Source organism: Chiloscyllium punctatum, chromosome 16 (genome assembly GCF_047496795.1).
Source record: "Chiloscyllium punctatum isolate Juve2018m chromosome 16, sChiPun1.3, whole genome shotgun sequence".
Classification (NCBI taxonomy): domain Eukaryota; kingdom Metazoa; phylum Chordata; class Chondrichthyes; order Orectolobiformes; family Hemiscylliidae; genus Chiloscyllium; species Chiloscyllium punctatum.
The window spans coordinates 2,844,124-2,870,669 of NC_092754.1; the positions used below are offsets into that span (position 1 = coordinate 2,844,124).

General features: G+C 39.9%; 1 protein-coding gene across 3 annotated transcripts in view; it reads left to right on the top strand.

The window, feature by feature from the left end:
- Nucleotides 1-26,546, top strand: part of cfap74 (cilia and flagella associated protein 74) — a 203,653-nt gene that overhangs the window by 104,766 nt on the left and 72,341 nt on the right. For all 3 annotated transcript variants that reach the window (XM_072585989.1, XM_072585990.1, XM_072585991.1), the window contains exons 20-22: nucleotides 11,038-11,160; nucleotides 16,816-16,937; nucleotides 25,057-25,185. In XM_072585989.1, coding sequence (XP_072442090.1) covers nucleotides 11,038-11,160; nucleotides 16,816-16,937; nucleotides 25,057-25,185 — 374 coding nt within the window. The remainder of the gene's footprint in view (nucleotides 1-11,037; nucleotides 11,161-16,815; nucleotides 16,938-25,056; nucleotides 25,186-26,546) is intronic.

Here is a 26,546-nt window from a genome sequence, read left to right on the forward strand (position 1 = left end):
CAACAGGACAGAGATCAGGGCACTCTATCGCTTTATTATTGTATGTCTTTATTTTCCAGTTAGATTTTCCAGTATGCTGGTGCCTGTGGAGTTGGAAGTGTAACCAGGATCAATGAATATCTCCATAGACAATGGGATTCCTGCCCATCCCAATTGGAAAATTGAAATTGTCTTAAAATTTCTTTAAATACATTATTTAATTTCTCTTGAAGAGTTAATTCATATTCACAAACTGACAAACAAGATGACAATTCAATGTGTTTTACATCATTGTTTGCTAATGTCTCACCATTTATTTAAGTCTTTCAGTGTCAGAGGAAGGAATGCTATTTGATAAGCCAAGATTCCTTAAAGCCTGCAAATTGATTCATGCTGTGGAAGTTCCTGTCCAGATTGGCAGAAACAACAATTTAGGATTATAGTGGCAGAGCTAATACATTACTAACTGAAATTACTATGTTGGCTGACAATATCCAGTGCTGCCTATTTACTTCCTCCCTCCTCACTATCCAAGGCCACAGACACACCTTCTAGATGAAGCAGCGAATTACCTGCATTTAACTCAATCTAGTCTAGTGTACCTGTATTCACTTCTCACAATGTGGTCTCCTCTAGATTGGGGAGACAAAACACAAACTGGACAACTACTTTGTGGAACATCTTTGTTCTGTTCGTAAATATGACCTTGAGCTTCTTGTTGTCTGCTGCTTCAACACACCAGTATTCTCTGGCCAACATCTCTGTCTCAGACTTGCTGTAGTGCTCCAACGAAGCTCAGCTCATGCTGGAAGAACAGCATCTCATTTTCCACTTGGGGACCCAACAGCCTTCAGGACTCAATATTGAGTTCAATAATTTTCAGGTTTGAGACACCTTCTCCCCTATCTTTACCCCAACCCCCACACAGCAGGCCTTGTCATCACATGGGCTGCTATCACAACCAGCCCTTTGTCAGTAGCTATTGATTAACCTTTACCAATTCCTGTGTTGGTCCAACTGTTGTTCTCTCTCTCTCTGGGCTTCATCTCAACCTATTGTTCACCCCCTCCTCCCCTCCCCCCATCTTCAGCATATATACCAACTTTTTTCTTGCTGAAATCAGTTATGAAGCAAGGTCACTGAACCTGAAAGTTGCTGGTAACTCTGTTTCCACTTCACAGGTGCTGCCAAACCTGCTGTGTTCTCCCAGCAATTTTGTTTCTAATATATAGTGCTGGCCTATGCTTAGATATTGTTTGGATAGTTTAACTATTCTGCTTTAGGTATAGAATCAAAGTTAGCAATGGAAGTGTAGTGCAGTTATCCCAATATCATTGGATGGAGATAATTGGATCTGGCTGACTGGATGCATTTAAGCACCAATAGAAAACAAAGAAAAGAAGAATGTTAAAAAAAATGTGTGACCACATTTGACACAGATGATTTACATGGGCAACGCAGCGCAAAAGCAGGCAATTTATAAGCTGGTAACGTAGAAGAGATTCAGCAGATCTGGCAGCATTTGTGGAGAGAGAAACAGAGTTAATATTTTGAGTCCAGTATAACTCTTCTTCAGAACAGACAGAAACAGACTATTTGGTTCAATCTATACTGCATTTATATTCCACTTGAGACCCCTCCCAGCTTTCCTAACCTAAACCTATCATTATAATCCTCTATTCCCTTCACTGTCACGTGCCTAACCTGCTTCTCCTTAAATCCATTTGTTTCAATGACTTTCTGTGGTAGCAAATTTCACGTTGTCATCATTCTCTCACCAGCCACCTGCATACAATACTATAAATTAACATTTACCCAAAGGTAATAAATCACTGACATCAAGGAAATGGTTTTCAGTGCAAACAATAATAGTTAGTTCATAAAGTCTCATGTTAGGAAACCATGTGTTATGGATTAAAAAAAGAACCCTATTTTATGAGATCTACCTGTTTGAAAGATGATTATATTTACCTAGCAATGTTTTATAAAGTTTAAATTGTGAGGCCAAATTAGAGTTAGCAAACTTATTGCAAGTTGTAGAAAGGTTACAAAAGTTGTTCCGTTCCAGAACAAATTGTAATATTAGCAAGAAAGACATTGGATCTATACCTGAAAAGGAAAGAAATTGCAGCTCTGTGAGGAATTGATAATGGAGTGGCACCAAGTGATGTGTTTCTTCGGGGGCGAGCACAGACACATGGGTCAAAAGGGCTCCTCTGTGTTTTTATAATTTTCAGATTTTATGATGATTGTGCTATTATCTAAATGTGAAGTAAGGTAATTTGTGTACATTTTAATGTCTTTATAATATAATTTTAATATAATGGGCAGCACAATGGTTCAGTGGTTAGTACTGCTGCCTCTCAGTGCCAGGGACCCGGGTTCAATTCCAGCCTTGGGCAACTGTCTGTGTGGAGTTTGCACATTCTCCCCATGTCAGCATAGGTTTCCTCCAGTTGCTCCAGTTTCCACCCACAGTCCAAAGATGTGCGGTTTAGGTAAATTGGTCATGCTAAATTGCCCATAGTGTTCAGGGATGTGTAGGTTAGGTGCATTCACTAGGAGTAAATGTAGTGTAATAGGATAGGGGAATGGGTCTGGGTAGATTACTCTTCAGAGGGTCAGTGTGGACTTGTTGGGTCAAATGGCCTGTTTCCACACTGTAGGGATTCTATGATTTTTTTCAGAGTTTGGATTTGACCTAGAGGCATATGGGCACAGTTTATGTGTCTGAAGGGGGTTTAATGATTAACTTCAAAGTGGTTCTGAAGCCATGTGAATTATTTCAAAAAACAGTCTGAAACAGATGGCTTACGAAGGTTAAAGGGAATTTGTTAGCATTGGGAGTTTACAGTGCACAAAGTAAGCAATATAGTGCCTTACGTTTTCAGATTTAGGAATTATTTTGGGTTTAAGGAAACACCCACAGCTTGGGAATAAAAGTATACTTTAGTTTTAGTTTAGGAGTTTGTAGAAACCTTGGCTGAAGCTGAATGTGTAAAACAGTTGCTCCTGAGAAAAGGTGTTAGTTTAAGACTGTTAAGAAATAGGCTACCTCAATGTAAGGAGTTTAGCTTAAAAGTTCCAGTCAAGGCGTGTTTGGTTAAAATTCTGGTTATTTTAATCTGAGATAGTCTAAACTCAGTTTCATAGAATCCTTACAGTATGGAAACAGGCCATTTGGCCCAACAAGTCCACACCAACCCTCTGAAGAGTAACTCACCCAGACCCATCCCCCTACCCTATGTTTACCCCTGACTAATGCACCTAGCCTACACATCCTTGGACACTATGGGACAATTTAGCCTATTAATCCACCCTAATCTGCACATTTTTGGATTGTGGGAGGAAACCCATGCAGACACAGACACACAACTCTACACAGGTAGTTGCCTGAGGATGAAATCGAACCCGGGTCCCTGGCTCTGTGAGGCAGCAGTGCTAACTACTGAACCACTGTGCCACAGCTATATGACTGTGGAAAGAGGCTGTCTCATTCTTAAAATGTGAATTTAAACTACAGGTATATTAAGCCATATAGATATAAAAGAGAAAATAATTCTGTCTGGTGTGAGAACTGTGAGGATTATTTTTGGGATTAATGGAGTTTTAATTTACTAGATGTTTTTAAATATTTAATTTATGTTGTATGTAAATGGTATGGTTTATACTATTTTATCATTTCTTTTGCACAATCAACTTCCATTTTATTGCTAAAACCGAATCTACAATATTTCATGTTCATATTTTAGTGGAAGACCATCTTGTTACAACTATAATAATATATAAAATGATCCATCAAGCCAGGTTTCAGTCTGCGATCTGACTTGTCCAATAATAACCATTAGCTGGAATTATAACGCAGCATTCATTCTGGCCCTGTCTAGAACATATGCACCTTAGTTCGAATTAAGCAGTTGGTCACAAATTAAACTAGCTTTCTATATTCTGTTTTATCTCAATCTCCATATAGTCCTAATTATATCAGATAATACTTTGAGCTGCACTGCATGTATACACCGTGTCTCTCTCATTATATTCTAAACAACCCATCATGGGCTGTGCTTTTGCCAGCCATTTATATTGCCATGGAACACTATTCAGCACCCCATGCAGTGCACCTACAGTTGAACACATGCTGTATGGTTGACTAAATTGCTTCAATAGTTTTGAAATGTGTGGAGAGAAAGAACACTAGCAATTAATGGCAAGAGAAAACAGTAGCAGATGACTGGCAGCTCTAAGTAATATCAGGTTGTCATGCAGAGTGTGTGAGGGAGAGAGTTCAGTGCCAAGACAAAAGTTGGGGGCGAAATGGCCAAATATTCTGTGTGGCATATCCTCTGGCCTTACCATCTGTTTCTGTCCACAATGTCCATGGTGTCCAACTCCATTGGCATGAAGCCTTTGTAGATGGCAGTTCTTCTTTAGTTCACATCAGCATGTGCCAGATTGCACTGTAAGAAGTGTAGGTGTATTATTCCTTCAGCAAGAACCAGACCTATTCCTGGCAGTGATGAAGACTGCCTCATAGAGTTGAGGGTATTGTACAGAATTCAGTTAACTTCCACCCACTCAAAATGAAGTTTGGGAATTGAAACAACATTACCTTCATGAACACTATTTAGTCATCTTGGGACTAGAGCAGAAACTCTTATCCTCAATCCTGACAGACTGCCTAAAAGAGAGAGAGAGAATTATCAAAGCCAGTGTAAATTCCTGGACTACCACTGATCTCCTAAAGGAATCAGAGAGAAATTTCCCAGGTGATTGTACCCTGAATTGGCCTCCATTCATAATCTGTTTCTCATCTCTCCCAGGCAGTGGGTTACTCTTGAAAGATTTTTAAAAATTATATGTTTTGCCCCTGCTGCCGTGTTTATTTGAATTTTTTTTCTCTTTGATCATCCATTTAATATATTTTTGTATAATCTGATACTGGCTAGAGTCTCTTTTTCTCTCTGCAGAATTTCTTCAGCACTTTGTTTTTTTTTGTGTGCTTCATTTGTGAGATCAAGATGAGCATTGTGTCCCTTGTTCACTGAGTCATGATAAAACCATGTAGCACATTTTCCAATTCTGGATCTAGGCCAATTTAGATCAGGCTGATTAAAATCATCCTCCATAAAATATTCGTATTCTCACATACCTTTAGAATATCAAACATTACAGCGCACTACAGGACCTTCAGACCTCAATGTTACACCAATATGTGGTCAATATTTAGATGGTAAATATTCAGCCTGGAGCCCAGTTACAAGTGGAGTTCCGCAGGGATCAGTTCTGGGTCCTCTGCTGTTTGTAATTTTTATTAATGACTTAGATGAGGGAGTCGAAGGGTGGGTCAGTAAATTTGCAGATGATACGAAGATAGGTGGAGTTGTGGACAGTGAGGAGGGCATTTGTCATTTGCAAAGGGACTTAGATATGATGCAGAGCTGGGCTGAGGAGTGGCAGATGGAGTTCAACCCTGCCAAGTGTGAGGTTGTCCATTTTGGAAGAACAAATAAGAATGCGGAATACAGGGTTAATGGTAGGGTTCTTAGTCAGGTGGAGGAACAGAGGGATCTTGGGGTCTATGTACATAGATCTTTGAAAGTTGCCACTCAGGTGGATAGAGTTTGTAAGAAGGCCTATGGAATATTATCGTTCATTAGCAGAGGGATTGAATTCAAGAGTCGTGAAGTGATGTTGCAGCTGTACAGGACTTTGGTTAGGCCACAGTTGGAGTACTGTGTGCAGTTCTGGTCGCCTCACTTTAGGAAAGATGTGGAAGCTTTGGAGAGGGTGCAGAGAAGATTTACCAGGATGTTGCCTGGAATGGAGAATAGGTCGTACGAGGATAGGTTGAGAGTTCTCGGCCTTTTCTCGTTGGAACGGCGAAGGATGAGGGGTGACTTGATAGAAGTTTATAAGATGATCAGAGGAATAGATAGAGTAGACAGTCAGAAACTTTTTCCCCGGGTACAACAGAGTGTTACAAGGGGACATAAATTTAAGGTGAAGGGTGGAAGGTATAGGGGAGATGTCAGGGGTGGGTTCTTTACCCAGAGAGTGGTGGGGGCATGGAATGTGCTGCCCGTGGGAGTGGTAGAGTCAGAATCATTGGCGACCTTTAAGCGGCATTTGGATAGGTACATGGATGGGTGCTTAATCTAGGTTAGAAGTTCGGCACAACATCGTGGGCCGAAGGGCCTGTTCTGTGCTGTATTGTTCTATGTTCTATGTTCTATGTGGAACCAATCTGAAACCTATCTATCCTACACTATTCCATTTCCATCTGTATGTTTATCCAATGATCATTTAAATGCCCTTAAAGTTGTCAAGTCTACTACTGTTGCAGGCAAGACATTTCACGCTCCTATTACTCTCTGAGTAAAGAAACTACCTCTGGCATCTGTCTAATATCTATCACCCCTCAATTTAAAGCTATGTCCCCTCGTGCTAGCCATCACTATCCAAAGAAAAAGGTTCTCACTGTCCACCCTATCTAACCCTCTGATTATCTTGTATGTCTCAAATAAGTCACCCCTCAACTTTCTTCTCTCTAACAAAAACAGCCTCAAATCTCCCAGCCTTTCCTCCTAAGACCTTCCCTCCACAAAGGCAACATCCTACTAAATCTCCTCTGAACCCTTTCCAAAGCTTCCACATCCTTCTTATAATGTGGGGACTAGAACTGCAAGCAATACTCCAAGTGCAGCCACACCGGAGTTTTGTACAGCTGCAGTATGACCTCGTGGCTCCGAAGCTCAATTCCTCTACCAATAAAAGCTAACACACTATATGCCTTCTTAACAACCCTATCAACCTGGGTGGCAATTTTCAGGGATCTATGTCCATGGACACCAAGATCTCTCTGCTCATCTACACTCCCAAGACTCTTACCATTAGCCCAAAACTCTTTATTCCTGTTGCTCTTTCCGAAGTGAATCACCTCACACTTTTCTGCATTAACCTCCATTTGTCACCTCTCAGCCCAGCTCTGTAGCATATCTATTTCCCTCTGTAACCTGCAACATCTTTCAACACAATCCACAACTCCACCGACCTTAGTGCCATCTGTAAATTTACTAACCCATCCTTCTACGCCCTCATCCAGCTCATTCATAAAAATGACAAACAGCAGTGGCCCCAAAACAGATCCTTGCGGTACGCCACTAGTATTGAACTCCAGGATGAACATTTCCCATCAACCATCACACTCTATCTTCTTTCAGGTAGCCAATTTCTGATCCAAACTACTAAATCACCCTCAATCCCATGCCTCCATATTTTGTGCAGTAGCCTACTGTGGGGAACCTTATCAAACACCTGACTGACATCCATATACACCACATCAATTGCTTTACCCTTGTCCACCTGTTTGGTATCCTGTGAGGCACGACCTACCCTTCTCAAAATCATGTTGCCTATTCCTACTCAATTTATTCCTCTCTAGATGATTATAAATCCTATCTCTTATAACCTTTTCCAACACTTTACCCACAACCAAAGTAAGGCTCACTGGTCTATAATTACTTGGCCCTAATCTTACTCTAGTCATTCTTTTATTCCTGATACACCTATAGAAAGCTTTAGGGTTTTCCTTGATCCTATCTGCCAACAACTTCTCATGTTCCCTCCTGGCTCTTCTTAGCTCTGTCCTTAGGTCTTTCCTGGCTAACTTGTATCTCTCAAGAGCCCTAACTGAGCCTTCACATCTCATCCTAACATAAGCCTTCTTCTTCCTTTTGACAAGAGATTCAACTTCCTTAGTAAACCATGGCTTCCACGCTCAACAACGTCCTCCCTGCCTGACAGGGACATACTTATCAAGGACACGCAATAGCTGTTCCTTGAATAAGCTCCACATTTCAATTGTGCCCATCCCCTGCAGTTTCCTACCCCATCCTATGTATCCTAAATCTTGCCTAACTGCATCATAATTGCCTTTCCTCAGCAATAATTCTTGCCCTGCATTATATATCTATCCCTTTCCATGTCTAAAATAGTTCTACCAAATTGTGGTTACTATCACCAAAGTGTTCAACTACCTCCAAATCTAACACCTGGTCAGTGCCAAATCCAATGTGGCCTCGCCCCTTGTTGGCTTGTCTACGTACTGTGTCAGGAAACCATTCTGCACACAGTGGACAAAAACTGACCTAAAAAAAGTACTCAAACTATGGTATTTCCAGTCAATATTTGGAAAGTTGAAGTCCCCCATAACAACTACCCTGTTACTCTTGCTCCTATCCAGAATTATCTTTGCTCTCCTTTCCTCTACATCTTTGTAATTATTCGGAGGCCTATAGAAAACTCCCAACAGGGTGACCTCTTCTTTCCTGTTTTAACCTCAGCCCATATTACCTCAATTGACAAGTCCTCAAATGTCCTTTCTGCTACCGTAATACTGTCCTTCTCCAACAATGCAAACCCTCCCCCCACCTTTTACCATCTTCTCTGTTCTTACTTAAACATCTCAATGCAGGAACCTGCAGCAACCATCCCTGACCCTGTTCTATCCATGTCTCCGAAATGGCCACAACCTTGAAGTCTCAGATACCAACCCATGCTGCAAGTTCACCCACCTTATTTTGGATGCTCCTGGCATTGAACTAGACACACTTCAAACCACCTTCCTGCTTGCCAATGAACTCTTGTGACCTTGAAACCATATTTCTGACCTCACTACTCCCAACTCCTGACACTGGAGCTACAATTTAGGTTTCCATCCCCCTGCTGAATTAGTTTAAACCCTCCTGAATAGCATTCGTAAATTTCATCCCTAGGATATTGGAACCCCTCTGGTTCAGGTGTTGACTATCCTGTTTTTCGAGGCCCACCTACCCCATAATGAGCCCCAATTATCCAGGTTTCCGAAACCCTCCCTCCTGCACCATCCCTGTAGCCACATGTTCAACACCTCGCTCTCCCCATTCTTTGAGGAGAAAGTGAGGACTGCAGATGTTGGAGATCAGAGCTGAAAATGTGTTGCTGGAAAAGCGCAGCAGGTCAGGCAGCATCCAAGGAGCAGGAGAATCGACGTTTCGGGCATGAGCCCTTCTTCAGGAATCCTGTATAATTTTCTTTGTCCGAACTCAAATGGGCTAAATAGCCGAATTCTGCTCCTATTTTATGGTCTAATGATGTAAACCAAAAGTAGTGTCGGCTGCTTTTGAGAGGTTTTTAGTTGTTGAAACAAAATGAAACATGCAATAACTCTGTTAATATCAATGAAGAGAAAACACAAGTCAACTTGCATTCTGAGAATAATTCTACACCCTAAGCTTTTCTCTCTATAGATCCTGATTGCTCCTTTGTTTTTAAATTTGTTCTCGGGCTGCAAGTATTGTTGACTGAACCAGCATTTATTGCTCATTTATAAGTGCCCTTAAGAAGGCAGTGGGGGTAACCTTGAACCACTGTATTTCATGCAGTATAGGTGCACCCACAGTGCTGTTAGTGAAGGAATTTTAGAAAAATGTTTGGGTTTCTTGTTGTGCAGCTTTGACAGATGTGATCATCTTTCTTAAATTTTAAACTAATCACTAGTTTAAAAATGTCACTTTACTCATGAAATTAAACACAGATCCATATGAAAAGGTGAATTGAAAGAGATACATGAAAACTGCAAATTTCAAATGAATACTTTTGCAGCTGCATTTATTGAGGAATGGATTTGAGTTGTCTGCACAGGTTTGAAAGCCAAGCACAGACACAAAGCAATGAAAGCTGGGCACTTTTTAAAAAGCAGTGACCTACCATGATATATTTAAGAAGAGTCAAGTCAGTATTCAGTCTGTTCCTGAATTCATCATATTAGAGTCTTGTGGTTGTTTAATAGCGGAAACATTAATGGTATGATGAAAACATCATAACAAATACATTCATATTTGAAAGTTGTACAGACAATCTCCTGTGTGTATCTGGAACATTTTTTTATGAGCTGTGGGTATATACATGGCACCTGTAAGTTGCATCTGACAATAGTGTACAGTCTGTATCTCCTAATTTTTCTGCATTTTTGATTATGGACTGAAATGGGAAAAGAGCTGTTTTAAAAGCTGAGGATAGCTGCACATTTTTTAAAAGTAAATTACCTGACACTCATTGTAAATGATGGTTACACAGCAGTTGATTCAAGCAATAGGGAAAGCCTAGTTACAGGTAAGCTGAAGTCAGGGGACTGTGTACAAATGAAGATTTGGCTGATAGCTAGTAACTGATTGGTCTGTGAAATGGTGATCAGTTATTAATAACAAAAGCCACCTGTCTGGCAATAATTATGTGATTGGCTCCCAGGCAGCTGAACAGCTTCGGGTGTCAATGTTCAAAGCATGGACTTCTGGAAGAAGAGCTGTTTTTGCTCTTTCATAAAAGGCATCTAAAACCTGAAGAGAGCCAGCTTATTTCTCCTTGTCAGCTGCTGTAAGCTGTGATTTTTAATTACTAAGTCAAGATCTGTATAACTGAAACCTTGTGCCTCCTGCAAACAAGTGAAAGTGTCTGGAGAAGAAGCATTCTGAGCAGCAAAAGGATCTATTTCAACAAACCCTGTGAATAGGGACCACTGAATTACTTATTTCTTAACTCTTCACTCTGCCCTTAACACTTTTTTTGTGTCTATCTGAATATGTTTGTAGAGAGGAGTTTATAAGTGGATTAGTGTTTAACTAGTAAAGTTTATTACTGTGTAAGTGGTTCATAATCTGTAGTCAGAATCTTTTAAAAAATGTTTAAAACATGTAATTATTGTAAAAGTACAGAAATGTAGTCCATGTCAACCTGCATGTAAAAGGCAAGTCATTTAGGGAATTCTGCGCTGTTTATAAAATCATTAACTCTTGTAATGACTCTGGGAATAGTGGGGCTAGATTTCTAGCATAGTACCCCAGTGAGGCACATCGATTCTTTTAACACTGTTCTGTCAACACAGACTGTTATTTGTAAATTGACAGAATCCTATAAATTAAGACAAGAATATGCTAAAAATCAATGTCTTTGCCACTAACGTTTGTTACTTTTAATCATCACATGTTTCTGTTTACAAATCATCACTTTTTTTTGTTTTAGATCACAGCGGATGAAATTGGTGCATTTACTTCTGTCAAGTTACCAATCATCTTTGCACCTTTAATCCCTGGTGAAACACAAATGGGTTTTGAATTAGTATTTTCTGATCCAGCATCCAAAAATGTAAGTCTCATGCCTAGTTAGTTGATTACATTAATAACTAAGCTTTAAATTTGGAAGGCCTTTAGAAGGAAAATGAAATAACTGCACCAAGACCAGTACTGTATCACCAAGTTACCCTTTATTTACACATAAACAGTCCTTAACTATAGTATTGCCTCATATAGAGTCAGTCATTAGGGTTTCTGTATCTCTGACACTCCTTTTCTATGTCAGCCAGGGTTCCCTGATTGGACCAGATTAACAGCCCCAGTCAGGGAACTCATATTCTATAATGTGAAGCTTGCTGACCTCATTACAATCACTACAGAAGAAACAGCAGGTTGCGTAGAACATAGAACTGTACAGCACAGTTCAGGCTCTTTAGCAGTTGATATTGTGCCAACCTTTATCCTACTCTAAGATTGAATTAACCTATATATCCTCCATTGTACTAATGTCCATGTGCCTATCCAAGAGTTGCTTAAATGTCCCTAAAGTATCTGACTCTACTATCACTACTGGCAGTGCATTCCACACACCCACCACTCTCTGTGTAAAGAACCAACCTCTGACATCTCCCTTAAACCTTTCTCCAACTGCCTTAAAATTATGCCCCCTCATGATCAACATTTCCGCCATGGGAAAAAGTCTCTGGCTATCCACTCTATTTCTGCCTCACAACATCTTGTACAAATCTATCAAATCACCTCTTATCCTTCTTCACTCCAGTGAGAAAAGCCATAGCTCGCTCAACATTTCTTCATAAAACATGCCCTCCAATCCAGGCAGCATCCTGGTAAATCTGCTCTGCACCCTCTCTCAGCTTCGACATTTTCTCTAATGAGGTGACCACATTCCAAGTGTGGTCTAACCAGGACTCTATAGAGCTGCAGCATTGGATGGATATGCGAATAGGAAGGGTTTAGAGGGATATGGGCCAAGTGTTGACAAATGGGACTAGATTAGTTTAGGATATTTGGTCGGCGTGGATGAGTTGGACAGAAGGGTCTGTTCCCATGCTGTACATCTCTATGACTCTATGTCTCTATAACCTCACGGCTCTTAAACTAAATCCCCTTGTAGATGAAAGCCAACACACCATATGCATTCTTAACAACCCTATCAGCCTTTGTGGCAACTTTGAGGGATCTATGGACATGGACCCCAGGATCCCTCTATTCCTCCACACTGCCAAGAATCCTGCCTTTAACCTTTATTCTGCATTCAAATTCAACCTTCCAGAGTGAATGATTTAACACTTTTCCAGGTTGAATTCCATCTACCACTTGTCAGCCCAGTTTGGCATCCTATCAATGTTTTGTTGCAACCTACAACAGCCCTCCACACTATCAACAGCTCCACCAACCTTAGTCATCGGTAAACTTACTAACCCACCCTTCCACTTCCTCATCCAAGTCATTTATAAAAATTACAAAGAGTAGAGGTTCCAGAACCAATCCCTGCGGAGCACCACTGGTCATTAAGCTCTAGACTGAATACTTTCCATCTACCACCACTCTCAATGATATCACACAGAGTGGCACCTACCTTTTGATGGAAACAGGATTTGGCTGGTCATGCCCTTTATTTAGTGTGATCAATGCCTTTTACCATTCTACCTCCTTAATCCTTTACACCAGTGATAATCAGAGATCTCTCATCCTCTACTTTAATTATATTCAAAGACTGAGTTTCCACAATCCTCTGGGATAGAGAATTCCAAGGATTCACAAACATCAAAGTAAACCAATTTCTCCTCACTTCAATCTTGAATGGTATCCCCCTTATTTTGAATTGTGCCCTGAACTCAGTTAAGGGAAACTGCTTAATGCTTGCCAGTACATTACCACCTGCCCCACATACTTTAACTTTGTTAATCAACAGCCTGTGTGGAACCTTATCGAAAGCCCTCTGAAAATCCAAGTATGCAACATTCATTGACTTCTCTTTATCAAATTTGTTAATAACAACCTCAAAAAACCTCAAAGTTTGTCAAAATGAGTTCTCATTCACAAATCCATGCTGACTATGATCAATCAGATAATTTTTATGCAGTGCCTATTTATCGCACCCTTTATGATACTATTACTGATATAAGGCTGACAGATCCAAATCGTTTAACATATGTTGAGAATAGCTGAGGCCCAAGCATTAATCCTTGTGGTAACCCTGCAAATAGCTGCCTGCTACTCAGTAGGAAATTCTTTTTTTTGTCTGTGATTCCTTTCTGCAAGCCTATTCTCCATCCATGCCAATATATTGCACATTATCCTGTATGCTTTACCTTTACCCACTAACCTCTTCCAAGGATTTTATCAAAACCTTCTGAAAATCTGAATATGCCATATCCATTGGTTCTCCCTTGTCTATTCTATTAGTCACATCCTCAAAAATCTCCAGTAAAATTGGTAAGCTTGATTTGCCTTTCACAGATTATAACATTTGCCCCGTTACTGAAATTAGTCTAACTGGTGTGTAACTCTTGATTGTTTTTCTCTCCCTCTCTTTTTAAATAGTGGGGTTACATTTGCCACCCTCCAATTTTCATGAACTGCTCCAGAGTCTCTAGAATTTTAGAAGATGTTTATCAATATATTCAGTATTTCCAGGACACTTCCTTTGTACCCTGGGATGTTGATGATCAGGCTTTAGGGATTTGACAGTCTTTAATCCTATTAATTTTCGGTACCATTTTCTTACTCATACTGATTCCTTCAGTTCCACCTCTGACTGGATCTTTGGTTCCCTAGCGTATCTGAAAGAACATAGAGCATTACAGCGCAGTACAGGCCCTTTAGCCCTTGATGTTGCGCCGACCTGTCATACCAATCTGAAGCCCATCTAACCTACACTATTCCATGTACGTCCATATGTTTGTCCAACGACGACTTTAATGCACTTAAAGTTGGCGAATCTACTACTGTTGCAGGCAAAGCATTCCATACACTTACTACTCTCTGAGTAAAGAAACTACCTCTGACATCAGTCCTATATCTATCACCCCTCAATTTAAAGCTATGCCCCCTCATGCTCGCCGTCACTATACTTGGAAAAAGGCTCTCCATGTCCACCCTATCTAACCCTCTGAAAGGTATTGATACCCTTTTGTGAAGACAGAACCAAAATATGTGTTCAATTCTTCCATCATTTCTTTGTTTCCCATTATAATTTACCCAACTTCTGACAGTAAGGGACCTAAATTTGTCTTCACTAATCTTTTTCTTTCCATATATCTACTGAAGCTTTTACAGTCACTTTCTACGTTCTCTGCAATTTAACTTTTATGCTCTATATTCCCCCTCTTGATCAATGTTTTTGTCCTTTTTTACTGCAGTACTCTGAAATGTAAAAGTCCAAAACCACAGACAGCCTGCTTGGGGTGTGCAGGATGGTGAGTGTGAGTGGGCAGGGGAAGTGGAGGCCACATCTGGCAGGGAAGGAGTCTGACACGGGGGAATGATAGAGGGCCAGTCTGATTGCAAGTATTCTGGACCTGCAACCTACCACCCTCACCCCTCTATTTCTAAGTCCTATCCAAACATATTCCACACATTGTTCTTCTAATCTGAAAGTATCCCTTACTAATGTACTGATCCCATCTTGTGTTATCAGCACAACCCCACCTCCATTTTCATTTAGATTGTCCCTCCTAAACATTGAATATCTTTGATCACTTGTTTCCCAGACCTGGTCACAATACTGTCAAATTTCTGTCATGGCAATTCTTTCATTACTATTTACTTCTATTTGTGCATTTATATAATCTATCTTATTGTGAATGCTGTGTGCATTTAAGTAGAGTGCCCTCAACTTCTTATTTTTGTTATCATTCTGTATTTGGGGCACATTTGATGTAGCCTGTCTCCAACTTTGTAAACTTTAAGATTTAAAAAAAAACAGATGAAGGAGTCAGGCCATCATTGTGAAGGGGGAAACCAATCCGCCTAGCAGTCAGTGGCTCCAGCAGAAGCCATGTGGATATGGAGGGCTTCAAAGCCTTTCTGGAATATTTTCCCCCTCACCCACCTGCAAAAGAGGCAAGATTCACATGCAGCTGCCAATTTCTGAGTACATTCCTCAATAGTTAGTTTCTAATTACACTCCTTCCAGACAAGAAGTAACCAAGCAATGGTTTTAAACAGAAATACCAGATAAACACAGCATACACTTATCTGCCAAATATCACAACATGGCATAAGAAATTAGCTGGTACTTGTGATGGCAAACTTTTGTCTTTAGTCATGGTGCACTGCACTGGCAATACATATTGGAAGTTCACACGCATTTACACAGCATTCTCTTCATCATGGACACTGGGCCTTGAGTTTACAATTTTTACTCTTACATATGAGGCATTTGCTAAAAATCTGCCCCATTTAATTTTGTAGTTTTTATTTTCCATGTTCCCACAAACAAAACCTTAGCATTAAAAATACAGTATACTGCTAAAATGGAAAAATCTTCAGAAGTACTAATATTTGAATTATACTCAGGACAGATTCCACATTAATATATTTTTGAGCAAAGCTCCAGTTGAGGACATGATTTTTTGAGGGGCATCTCGTGCTACAGTGAAAAATGTACCAGAGGAATCTATTCATTGAAGAATTTCATCTCCTCAACATAGAAAATTATTGTTTAATAACTGGAGCTAAAACAATCACCAGACTATCATATGCATTATTTTCTGTTATAAACGTCAACATCTCCTTATTGTTCAGCTCTATTTGGCCTTGAAAAGGTGGCAGTCAGTGACCTTCTTAAATCACTTCAGTCCATCTCATGCAGCTCAGTGCTGCTGGGAAGGGAGTTTCAGGACACAGTCAGTCACACATGCTTCTTCCAGTCCTGTTGTGTTTAAGTTTCTTGCTACCAAATCTTTCCATCTGTTCTTCAGTCTTACCTTCCAGGCCATTCTACATGTGTCCTCAGTCTCTTCACCATAGATGACCACACCACTTCAATCTATTCCCAGCTACTTTCTTGGATGTTGCCACAATCTTCACTGACCCCTTATGTACTACTTATGTTAAGAAACTTAAAACTAGATTTAAATTTATTTATTTCTGCAGACAGAGTTATGAATAAGACCAATTGGGAACTCTCATTTCTAAAGTGCTTTCTTTCCATTTCTCCTGAGAAGTTGATTAATGAAAACGTTGCACAATTCTTTTGTATAACTGGTAAAACTTACTTGATTGCAAAGACATGCAGATTCTCTCATTCCATTTTGTTGACAGATTATGGTCATGCCTTTCCCACATTCTCGTATCTGTGTAACTGACTTTAATTAGAAGGGCCTATTAATCCTTTGTGCTATTTCTACCATTCATATTTCCTTCACAAGCCACTCAGCCTTGTTCAATTTACTTCTCGCTTCGACAGGATAGACTGAAGATGCTCATCTTCTGTTAATACTGTTCCAAAACCAGCTGTCATTCGGTATATAAGATGTATCAGGGTCACCAGGCAAACCCTTCAGTGTTACAGAAAGACATCATAAAAGATACAACTCTCAAAAAATTACAATTTTTTTCTGATTTGGGACCGTTCTGCTCTGCTTTTATTTGTTGTAAAGCAATAACTTTCTTGGAACTGTTGCAATTTTTAAACTAAGCACAGCATGTTATACAGATTAGCCCTGATAATTTGTTTTTTTCCAACTCCTAAAAATAGATAACCATTACGGCTCGAGCAAAGGGTGTTGACGTACCAGTCTGGTTATCAAATCCTAATATAGACCTGAAAATCTGCATGTATGACCGGCTTTACCAAGACTCCATTTGTGCTTGCAGTAGGTAAGCTGATAAGAAAAAATGATCCTTTACGGTAGAGTGGATTTGATGTAAAGAGACAAGAGATGAAATACATAGTGAGTCTGCAAAGGATGACAGCATATAACTACTTCTCATACAGACACATTTTTTGAGAACCATGCCTTGGTGAAGGTCATTTTACATTGAGTAGTTTTCCCGAGAACATTACATAACTACAGTAGAATTCAGTTTGTGTTTTTCCTTCCATATTTCTAATGCTTTCTAATGCATTATAGTTGCTTATTGTGATTCTTAGAGAAGAACATTTCAAACAAATAAATTTGATTTACAAAAATCCTGCAAGTATAATAATTTATTCATTTTGGTGTGCTGGTAAAAGCCTGCTTTGGAATTATGAAATAGACTGCAGACTTATTCCAAGAGTGCTGCATTGGCAGTGCTTATTCCATTCTGAACATATACAACATTGTAGCATGTAACAATGCTCAAATAATATATTGGATGCAGAATATAAAATATCTTAATATTTGCAAAAGGTTATGTTCTCATCCAAACTACAAAAACACAATGCCTCTCGATCTGTCTCTCACAAAGAGATCCACAAAACATGCTGATACAAAATGAATAATGTTCCAGGAGTTCAACACCATCTTCTTGATGTGTATGCCTGATTATAGGGACATTTTGTCTTTGAGTACAAGAATTTCATATTTGTCCCATGTTCTTATTCTTTCCACTATTTCTCATTACAGTGTATACAAAATAATTTTGCTGCTGATAATCAGCTGTCTTTCAAGTGGCATCCATAAGTTATTCTATATTGTTATTTAAATAATTTCTGTTTGCTTCCTGTTGTTTCTTCCAGCAGTTGATATAATAAATCAACATGTTTGCCTGAACTTTTACACACTTTGGGGATATCCTTCCTAAATAGAAACGGCATCGTAAGCCTCCATTTCTAGGACATGAAGGTGCTCAGAAAGAAACATTGTCTTTTTTGGCGTTTTTTAAATACTATATTTGCACAGTTCACAGTGGCATTAACAAACTGCATAGCACTTCTAGCACTCCAATGTTTGTTAGACCCAAGAGAAACAGTAAAGGATTGGTATTTTAGAGCTATTTGTAACTGCTTGCTATGCTTCGTAATGATTGATAGAACTACATTCTCAAGCAGCACATGCTAAAAAACATAGTGTAATAACCCAGGAATCCAGACTAGAAAAGGAACGTCATTTATTGTTGAACACAAAATACAGCCACTACTCATGGTTTACATAGGCTAATCTCAGCCTAGGACAGTCTGCAGTCCATCTCCAGGTCTGCTTTAATTTCTTGTTTAACCTATTTTTCCAATGAAAATGTTCAGAGGTGTAATTACAAAACTCTGGAGCAGGTGAGACTTGAACCCAGGCCTCCTGGTCCAGAGATGTAGACACCACCAATACATCACAAGGGAGCCCATGGATCTGATTCCTAATTCTTTTGTACCAATGCACAACCTATTTATTCAATTACAGTCAACTATGGGATAAGTTCCATATTCAGTGACTTATTTTTCAGCATAATTAGTATACTATTATTACGGTTTATAAGCTAGTGAAACACAAATTTATCATTTCCAATTACAAAATTCATTAGTAACATAAACACCCCCCATTATGAAAAGGAAACTTATCTATGTATTCCACGACTTATTAAGAAATCTCGCAGACAATCAAGTATTGAAACAATCACTTAAAATTTATTGCAGGTATTACAACCCAACTTGGCTGTTACCCAATTAATGATGGACCTTGGCCATGATTCAGCTCACAGTGTCTATTTCTGGAAGTGCCCAGGGTTTGATCCCTATGTAGTGTTGTTTTTCAAAGTTCTGCCACTGATTTGTTCTGATGTTGGATTCTTGTACTGTTTTCTCTCTTCCAAGTTTGCAGCATGATATTTTTAATGATTCAATAGATTCTTTCATCCCAAATATTGATTAGCATCTCTGGAGACCTCAAGACTGTAGCTTACTTTCTTATCAGTAGTACTCTCCTGTTCCTTGTTATATTCAGGGATGGCCATCTGCTAAAAACACAACTTTTCCTGCAATTAACCCCTTTACTTCTGAACATTAACCTGCCTACAGAAGCAATTGCCCTTTGGTCATGGGGTAGCAGGTTAACAAGCAGTTGCTACCTTCTCTCTCTCAGGAAACAGCATGTTTATGTTGTTCCTTCTCAGAGATGGTTAATTTGCATATTGCTTTTAATTCCTTTACAACAATTTTTCCTTGATCCTGTCATGATTAGATTCCCTACAATGTGGAAACAGGCCCTTTGGCCCAACCAGTCCATACCGACCCTCCGAAGAGTAACCCACCCAGACCCATTTCCCTCTGACTAATGCACCTAAAACTATGGGCAATTTAGCACAGATAATCCACCTGATCCACACATCTTTGGACTGTGGGAGGAAACCAGAGCACCCAGAGGAAACCCACACAGACATGGGGAGAATATGCAAACTCCACACAGTCACCCGAGGCTGTAATCGAACCTGGTGCTGTGAGGCAGCAGTACTAACCACCTGAGCCACTGTGCCACCCCCATCATCTCACAAAACAGTTTATTCCAGAAAGTTATTGCTGATTCTTTCAATGCATGAAGTTATTAAAGTTGTGAAGTTTACATTGTCATACTAAAGCTTTTCTTTTGCAGGTTGAGTATAAATAGGTAGATATGGCAATTCCGCATGGACCCTGTAAAGGTTATCGCATGTGGGTTCTCACCAAAAAATTTAATTAGAGGCTTTTTAATTTTTACATTAATCCAACTTCCAAACAAGTGTACAATGACAATGCCTTTGTGATTTTTCAACATAATTAAAAGTAGACATATTATAAACCAGGTTCATTACATATTGTTATTGCCACTTCAGTAAATATTTCAGAAAATGACATTTTCCCCTTTCATGAAATGTGCAGGAATAGCAAGAAAAGCTCACTGCCAGTAACAAAATTCGTGCTTAGAAATTCTGGTCGAAGATTTTCAGGAATGGGTCCAGGCAGATGAGAACATCGAGCTTTGGATGTAGGTTTGCTCACTGAACTGGAAGGTTCATTTCCAGGTGTTTCGTAACCCTACGAGGTAACATCTTCAGTGGGCCTCAGGCAAAGCAATCCTGAAAATTCCTGCTTTCTATTTATATGTTTGGGTTTCTTTGGGTTGGTGATGTAATTTCCTGTGGTGATATTATTTCCTGTGGTGAAGTCACTTCCTGTTCCATTTCTCAGGGGGTAGTAGATGGGGTCTAACTCGATGTGCTTGTTGATAGAGTTCTGGTTGGAATGCCATGCTTCTAGGAATTCAGGTACATGTCTTTGTTTGGCTTATCCTAGAATGGATGTATTGTCCCAGTCGAAGTGGTATCCTTCCTCATCAGTATGTGAGGATATTACTGAGAGAGGGTCATGTCTTTTTGTGGCTAGTTGGTGTTCATGTATCCTGGTAGCTAGTTTTCTGCCTGTTTGTCCAATGCAGTGTTTGTTACTGTCCTTGCACAGTATTTTGTAAATGGCATTAGTTTTGCTTGTTGGCTGTATAGGTCTTTCAAGTTCATAAGCTGCTGTTTTAGTGTGTTGGTGGGTTTGTGGGCTACCATGATGCCAAGGGGTCTGAGTAGTCTGGCAATCATTTCCGAGATGTCAGTGTTTCGTCTGCTTGTTTGGGTTTGTTGCTGAGAAATCGGCGGACTGTGTTCATTGGGTACCCATTCTTTTTGAATACACTGTATAGGTGATTTTCCTCTGCTCTACGTAGTTCCTCTGTGCTGCAGTGTGTGGTGGCTCATTGAAATAATGTTCTGATGCAGCTTCGTTTGTAGGTGTTGGGATGATTGCTCCTGTAGTTCAATATTTGGTCTGTATGTGTTGTTTTTCTGTAGACGCTCGTTTGAAGTTCCCCACAGGAAATAACATCATCACAAGAAATGACATCACCAACCCAATGAAACTTAAGCATATAAATAGAAAGCAGGAATTTTCAGCATTGCTTTGCCTGAGGCCCCCTGAATATGCTACCTAGTAGGGTAACGAAACATCTGGAAATGAACCTTCCAGCTCAGCGAGCAAACCTGCATCCAAAACCTCAACCTGAGCTACAAATCTTCTCAAACCCGCTAAGAACATCAAGTGTCAGTGGTAAACCCCTTTTTGGTGGGGATGTAAATATAAGGCAGCATTTTCTTTTTTATATCAGAATGCTGACATCAGGCCATTGCAGGACCCAACCTGCACTCATTGGAACCAATCAGCTAACATTATTTTTTAATCATTGCTCAGTAAGTGGCCAGAGGACTCACTAGCAATTTAAAAGTGGCAGGTGGGCTCCTGAGGCAGGAGGACCAATGAAGGACTCTCCAGCAGACACCACAATGATTCCACCATCTGGATTAGGAGCTGCAGAGAAACAGAAAGAGGGAGGAGTGCCTCAAAGTGGAGACACTACGCAACCCCTTTACTGGAAGGACAGTGGCCACAGCTGTGGCCCAGTGAGTGCAAGGTGAGAGGACCCTACGAAGATGGTAGTCCACTTTCAGCTGGGAGACCAGTGGGCCTAACTGATTATACTTCAGTTGCTATGTGTAGCTTGCTGCTGAATAGAAAATTCCAGTTGATGTGACCTTAATGCGCCCCCATGTCATCTTAATTGCCTACACACAGCTTTCAGGAGGGATGCTAAAATCACCTTGGGGATGGGATTGTGCCAGCAAACTGACATGCCAGCCAGCAATGCAAAGTGATGCCTCTCAGTTCTTCCCTGCCTATGATACAACATTAGGGTCAGACACCAAGACAAAACTGCCAACTTCTGTGATTGACTGATCATCTTTTAGAAATATGTCTCTAAAATCTCAAATGCTCTCCAACATCCTGAAAGCGAAAGCTACGCTGTTATCACTTACATCCAGTCTTACACGGATTACAGCAAGTATAATGTATGATGTGTTATCTTCATTTGAATGATGTCATAAAATGCTCAGAATTTTTGATGCTTAAACAAGAGGCAGAGAGTTTGGTAAAACAAAGTACTTCACAACATTCTAATCTAGCCTGCATGCTCAACCTTATTTTTGCAGCTCCTCAGTTGTCAGTCTTCAATCTCCTGTACTCGCTCATTGGTTTTATTTCCTCTAGATTCACCACTGATGCTCATTTATATTTTTCTTCCATATTTCTTTCAAGAAACAAATATAAAACTTATGAATCATTGTATATAAATCCATTAATGCTGCAAAAATATTCACAATGCCTCAAGCATCTATTAAATCATGCATGTTTCATCTAATGTGAAACATCTGGAATAAGCAGTCATAACTCTTTCCATTACAGTAAGAGTGTACAGTACTGTACCACAAATACTAAAACTGGAACGATACAGAGAAGATTAGCACAGTAAGAGAGTACAGCAGGTTCTTTCTTAAATAGGCCTTGGGAGACTGACTAGATCATTCACTTTCTCTCAATTTATGTTTCTCTTTAACTTGTAGTCATTAAGACCCTTAGAAAATTACCATTATCCATCTTAGGATTTTTATAACCTAATGTAAACAGTTACCTCTATTGAAAATTTATAGAATCAAAGCTAAGATTGCCTCAGGTTGTCTGTAAAGCAAGTGACAATTCTAATATTTATGCAACTTCTAGTTTATGTGTGTCCCTTTGTGTGTTTCATCTTGAAGAAAGCACACAAGCTTACGGGTTAGGAGCAAGAGAGTATGTCATCCGGCCTCTTGAGCCAGCTCTGCCATTCAATAAGATCTTAGTTGATCCAATCATACCTGAACTCTGTATTGTCACCCAGTTCCCGATAATCTCTGGCTTCCTTGTTAGTCAAGAATTTATCTGCTTTTGCCTTAAAAATAGTTAATGACTCAGCCTGCATCACTCTCTGTACCTCAGAATTCTGTGAATTTGCCATTGCAGTAAATACTGTTTTACATTCTTCCTGCCAAAGTTGACAAGTTCACACTTTTCTCATTGTAATACATTTGCCAAAGTTTTGTCCACTCATTTAACCAATTTATACTATGGAGATGCCACTGCTAGACTCGTGTGGACAAGGTCAGAAGTCAGACAACACCAGGTTATATTCCAACAGGTTGATTTGAAATCACAAGCTTTTTGATTGTTGTCACTTTGTCAGATGAAGTGACAGAGAAGTACACAGGTACAGAATTTATAGGCAGAGAGATCAATGGGAGAGAGATCAAAAGATCATACAAATGGTGTGAGAGTGTCAGACGGGGTGAATAAGGTGTCAACAGCTGAATAACATGTGAAGGGATGACCTGTAATCTGATTAAATGAGGCAGGGAGATAATTACAAAAATTAAAAATAAGGTGGTGCTGGAGACAAACCAAATGACTGGAATTACATTATCGGTATAAGAGTTGCATGCCAAGGGTCTAACCAAAGTAATAAGTAATCCAAAACTATACAAGCTAATTAAGGTAGACCGATCATAACAATTTATTAAGGTGATGGTGTCAAAGCAGGACAGTTAGGAAGATTTTACAGATATAGAACAGTGTAGTGGGTTTACGTGGAACGTGGCATGAACCCAAGGCCATGGTTGAGGCTACACCACCTTATTTTTAATTTTTTGTAATTATCTTTCTGCCTCATTTAATTGGATTATAGGTAATCTCTTAGTTTGTCATTCAGCTGTTGACACTTTACTCACACCATCAGACACTTTTGATCACCTACAGACACCTATTATTTGGCCTGTCGAAACTCCTCTCACACCATTTGTATAATCTTTTGATCTCTCTGCCCATTGATCTGTTGGACTATAACCTGGTGTTCTGGATTAGTGGTGCTGGAAGAGCACAGCAGTTCAGGCAGCATCCAACGAGCAGCGAAATCGACGTTTCGGGCAAAAACCCTTCATCAGGAATGCTCGTTGGATGCTGCCTGAACTGCTGTGCTCTTCCAGCACCACTAATCCAGAATTTGGTTTCCAGCATCTGCAGTTATTGTTTTTACCTCGTTGATTATAACCTGGTGTTGTCTGATTTCTGACCTTAACCAATTTATATCCCTTAATTCCTCTCCACAACTTACGATACTGCCTATCTTTGTATTATCAGCCAATATAGCCATTATACCTTTGTTCTCTTCATCCAAACCATTGATATAATTTGTAAATAATTGAGGTTCCAACACTGATGCCTAGACTCACAACTCAACTTGCTAACCCAAGATTTCACCCACTTATGCCTACTCTGAGTTCCATTAGCTAATTATTCCTCAACCTGTTGCTAATACATTAGGTTTCTACACCATGAGTTCCTATTTTCCGTAATAATCTGAATAAAAACTCATCAACTTCATGCCAAGTAAAAGCTGGGTGAGAGAATCCATGGACAATTTTCTCAATTCACCAGCCATTAAGGACATTAAGCGGTTAATTAAGAGCCAGCTAAAGACCACAATTTGCCTTGGCAGCAATCAGAGGCCCAAATAATGATCAAGGGATTTGCCTGTTCTTGCATGTGACTCCCCACCCCACCAACCTCCTCTGCCCTCACAACCCTACCCTGTGACAACAGGAGAAAAAAGTCTTACCATCTCTTCACTGCTGTGTATACCTCAATCAGCCGAATTCTGAACCCAGATGCTACCCACCCGTGATTGTTTCGAAAAGAAAATCTGAATTAAAAGCTAGCCTAATGGCAATCATGTAAGCGCTATTAATTATCATAAATTCATTAATGTCCTTTCGGAAAGGATGTCTGCCAGCCTTACGCAGTCTGGCCTACTTGTTACCCCAGACCCTCAGCAGTGTGGTTAACTCTTGACTGACTATAGGCAATTAGGGAGAGATAATATATGCTGGCCTGGCCAGCCCATGAACAAATGAAAGCAAATGGCTCTTGAAGGAGCAAGAATATAAACTGACTTAGCAGATAGTATTTCTCCTTTGTCTCTCTGCATCTACCTATTTCTTTGCTGTCATTTCTGTGATCGAAAACACATGTGGCTCAGAACCAAGTGTTTCTCAGCTGATTTATCATGTATATACCAATACATCATTGCATTTATTTTACCAATTATAGTTCTATCTGATTTATGCTTTATTTCAACAGGGCAAGCACAGCTCTCCAGCTAAAATTTGAAGTGTGCTCAGAGTTGAGAAATCATTTGGAACTTCTGCCAAAAACTGGTTATATCCAAGCGCATTCCAACTTTAGCTTTCAACTCAAATTTCTACCCAGGTAAGTGCATCGTTAAAACATTGATGACCACAAAACCAGCAAATGAGAGATTTATAAATAACTGTACCCAGAGATTTGCAGCCTCAATGCTAGCAATAAAGTAGCAGATGGACAACTTGTATTCATATAAATTTTTGAAGATAGGAAACAAGAAATATAAACAAATACAGAAGTGGAACTGAATCACAGTGCTGAGCCTAAAGACCTGGCCATGAATATGGGTTTTTAAAGAAGTTAAAGATGGACTGAAGAAAAGTAAAGTTCCAGAAATGATTTGCAGGTAGATTGTTGTGTTCCCAGTGCTGGAAGGTGTGGGGAACACAGAAACTATGAGGACTGGAGGATACAATGGTTGGCATAAAATATAGTGACAAAAGGTTAAGTGAAATAAAATGTGACAGTACACAAGTCATACTCTATTACAGTCATAGATGACATGATCATGTAACTTAAACACTGTATTTTCAGTAATATGCAGTGTCCTCATGGCTCCTTGAAAGTGAAGTCAGAGGTAGACAGAATGATGGAAGAAGGGGTTGACACTCTTGCCTTCATTGGTCATAACTTTGGCCGTGAGACTTGGAATGTCACGTTACGGCTGTACAGAACATTGATGAGACCATTTTTGGAATACTGTGTACAGTCTGGTTGCCCTTCAATAGGAAGATGTTGTTTGCGGACACCAGCCATCTCCCCTTTACCATGGATGTGCAATCCCTTTACATGTCCGTGCCTTGTCAGGATGGCCTCAGGGCTCTTTGCTTCTTCTTGAAACAAAAGCCTGGACCACCCCCATTCATCACCACCCTCCTCCACCTAACCAAGGTCATGTTCACTCTGAACAACTTCTCTTTTAACTCCTCTCACTTTCCTCTGGTCAGAAGGGTGTCCACGGTTACCTGCATGTCTATCTCTTTGTGGGTATGTGAAACGTTCTTTATTCCAGTCCTATTCCAGCCCTCCACAATTTTTTCTCTGTTATATCAATTATATCATCAGTGCTGCTTCCTTCTCTTGTTCAAATTTGAGAAGTTTGTCAATTTTGCTTCCAATTTCAACCCCTCTCTCACCTTCACTTAGCCCATCTCTGACTCCTCCCTCCCTGAGTGAGACAGTGGTTCAGTGGTTAGCACTGCTGCTTCACAGTGCCAGGGACCTGGTTATGATTCCAGCCTCAGGTGACTGTCTTTCTGGAGTTTTCACATTTTCCCCGTGTCTATGTGGGTTTCCTCTTGCCTCTCCAGTTTCCTCCCACAGTCCAAAGGTTTGTAGGCCAGGTGGATTGGCCTGCTTCCACACTGTAGGGATTCTATGATACCCTCCCTTAACATCTCTGTTTCCATTACTGGGGACAGCCTGGC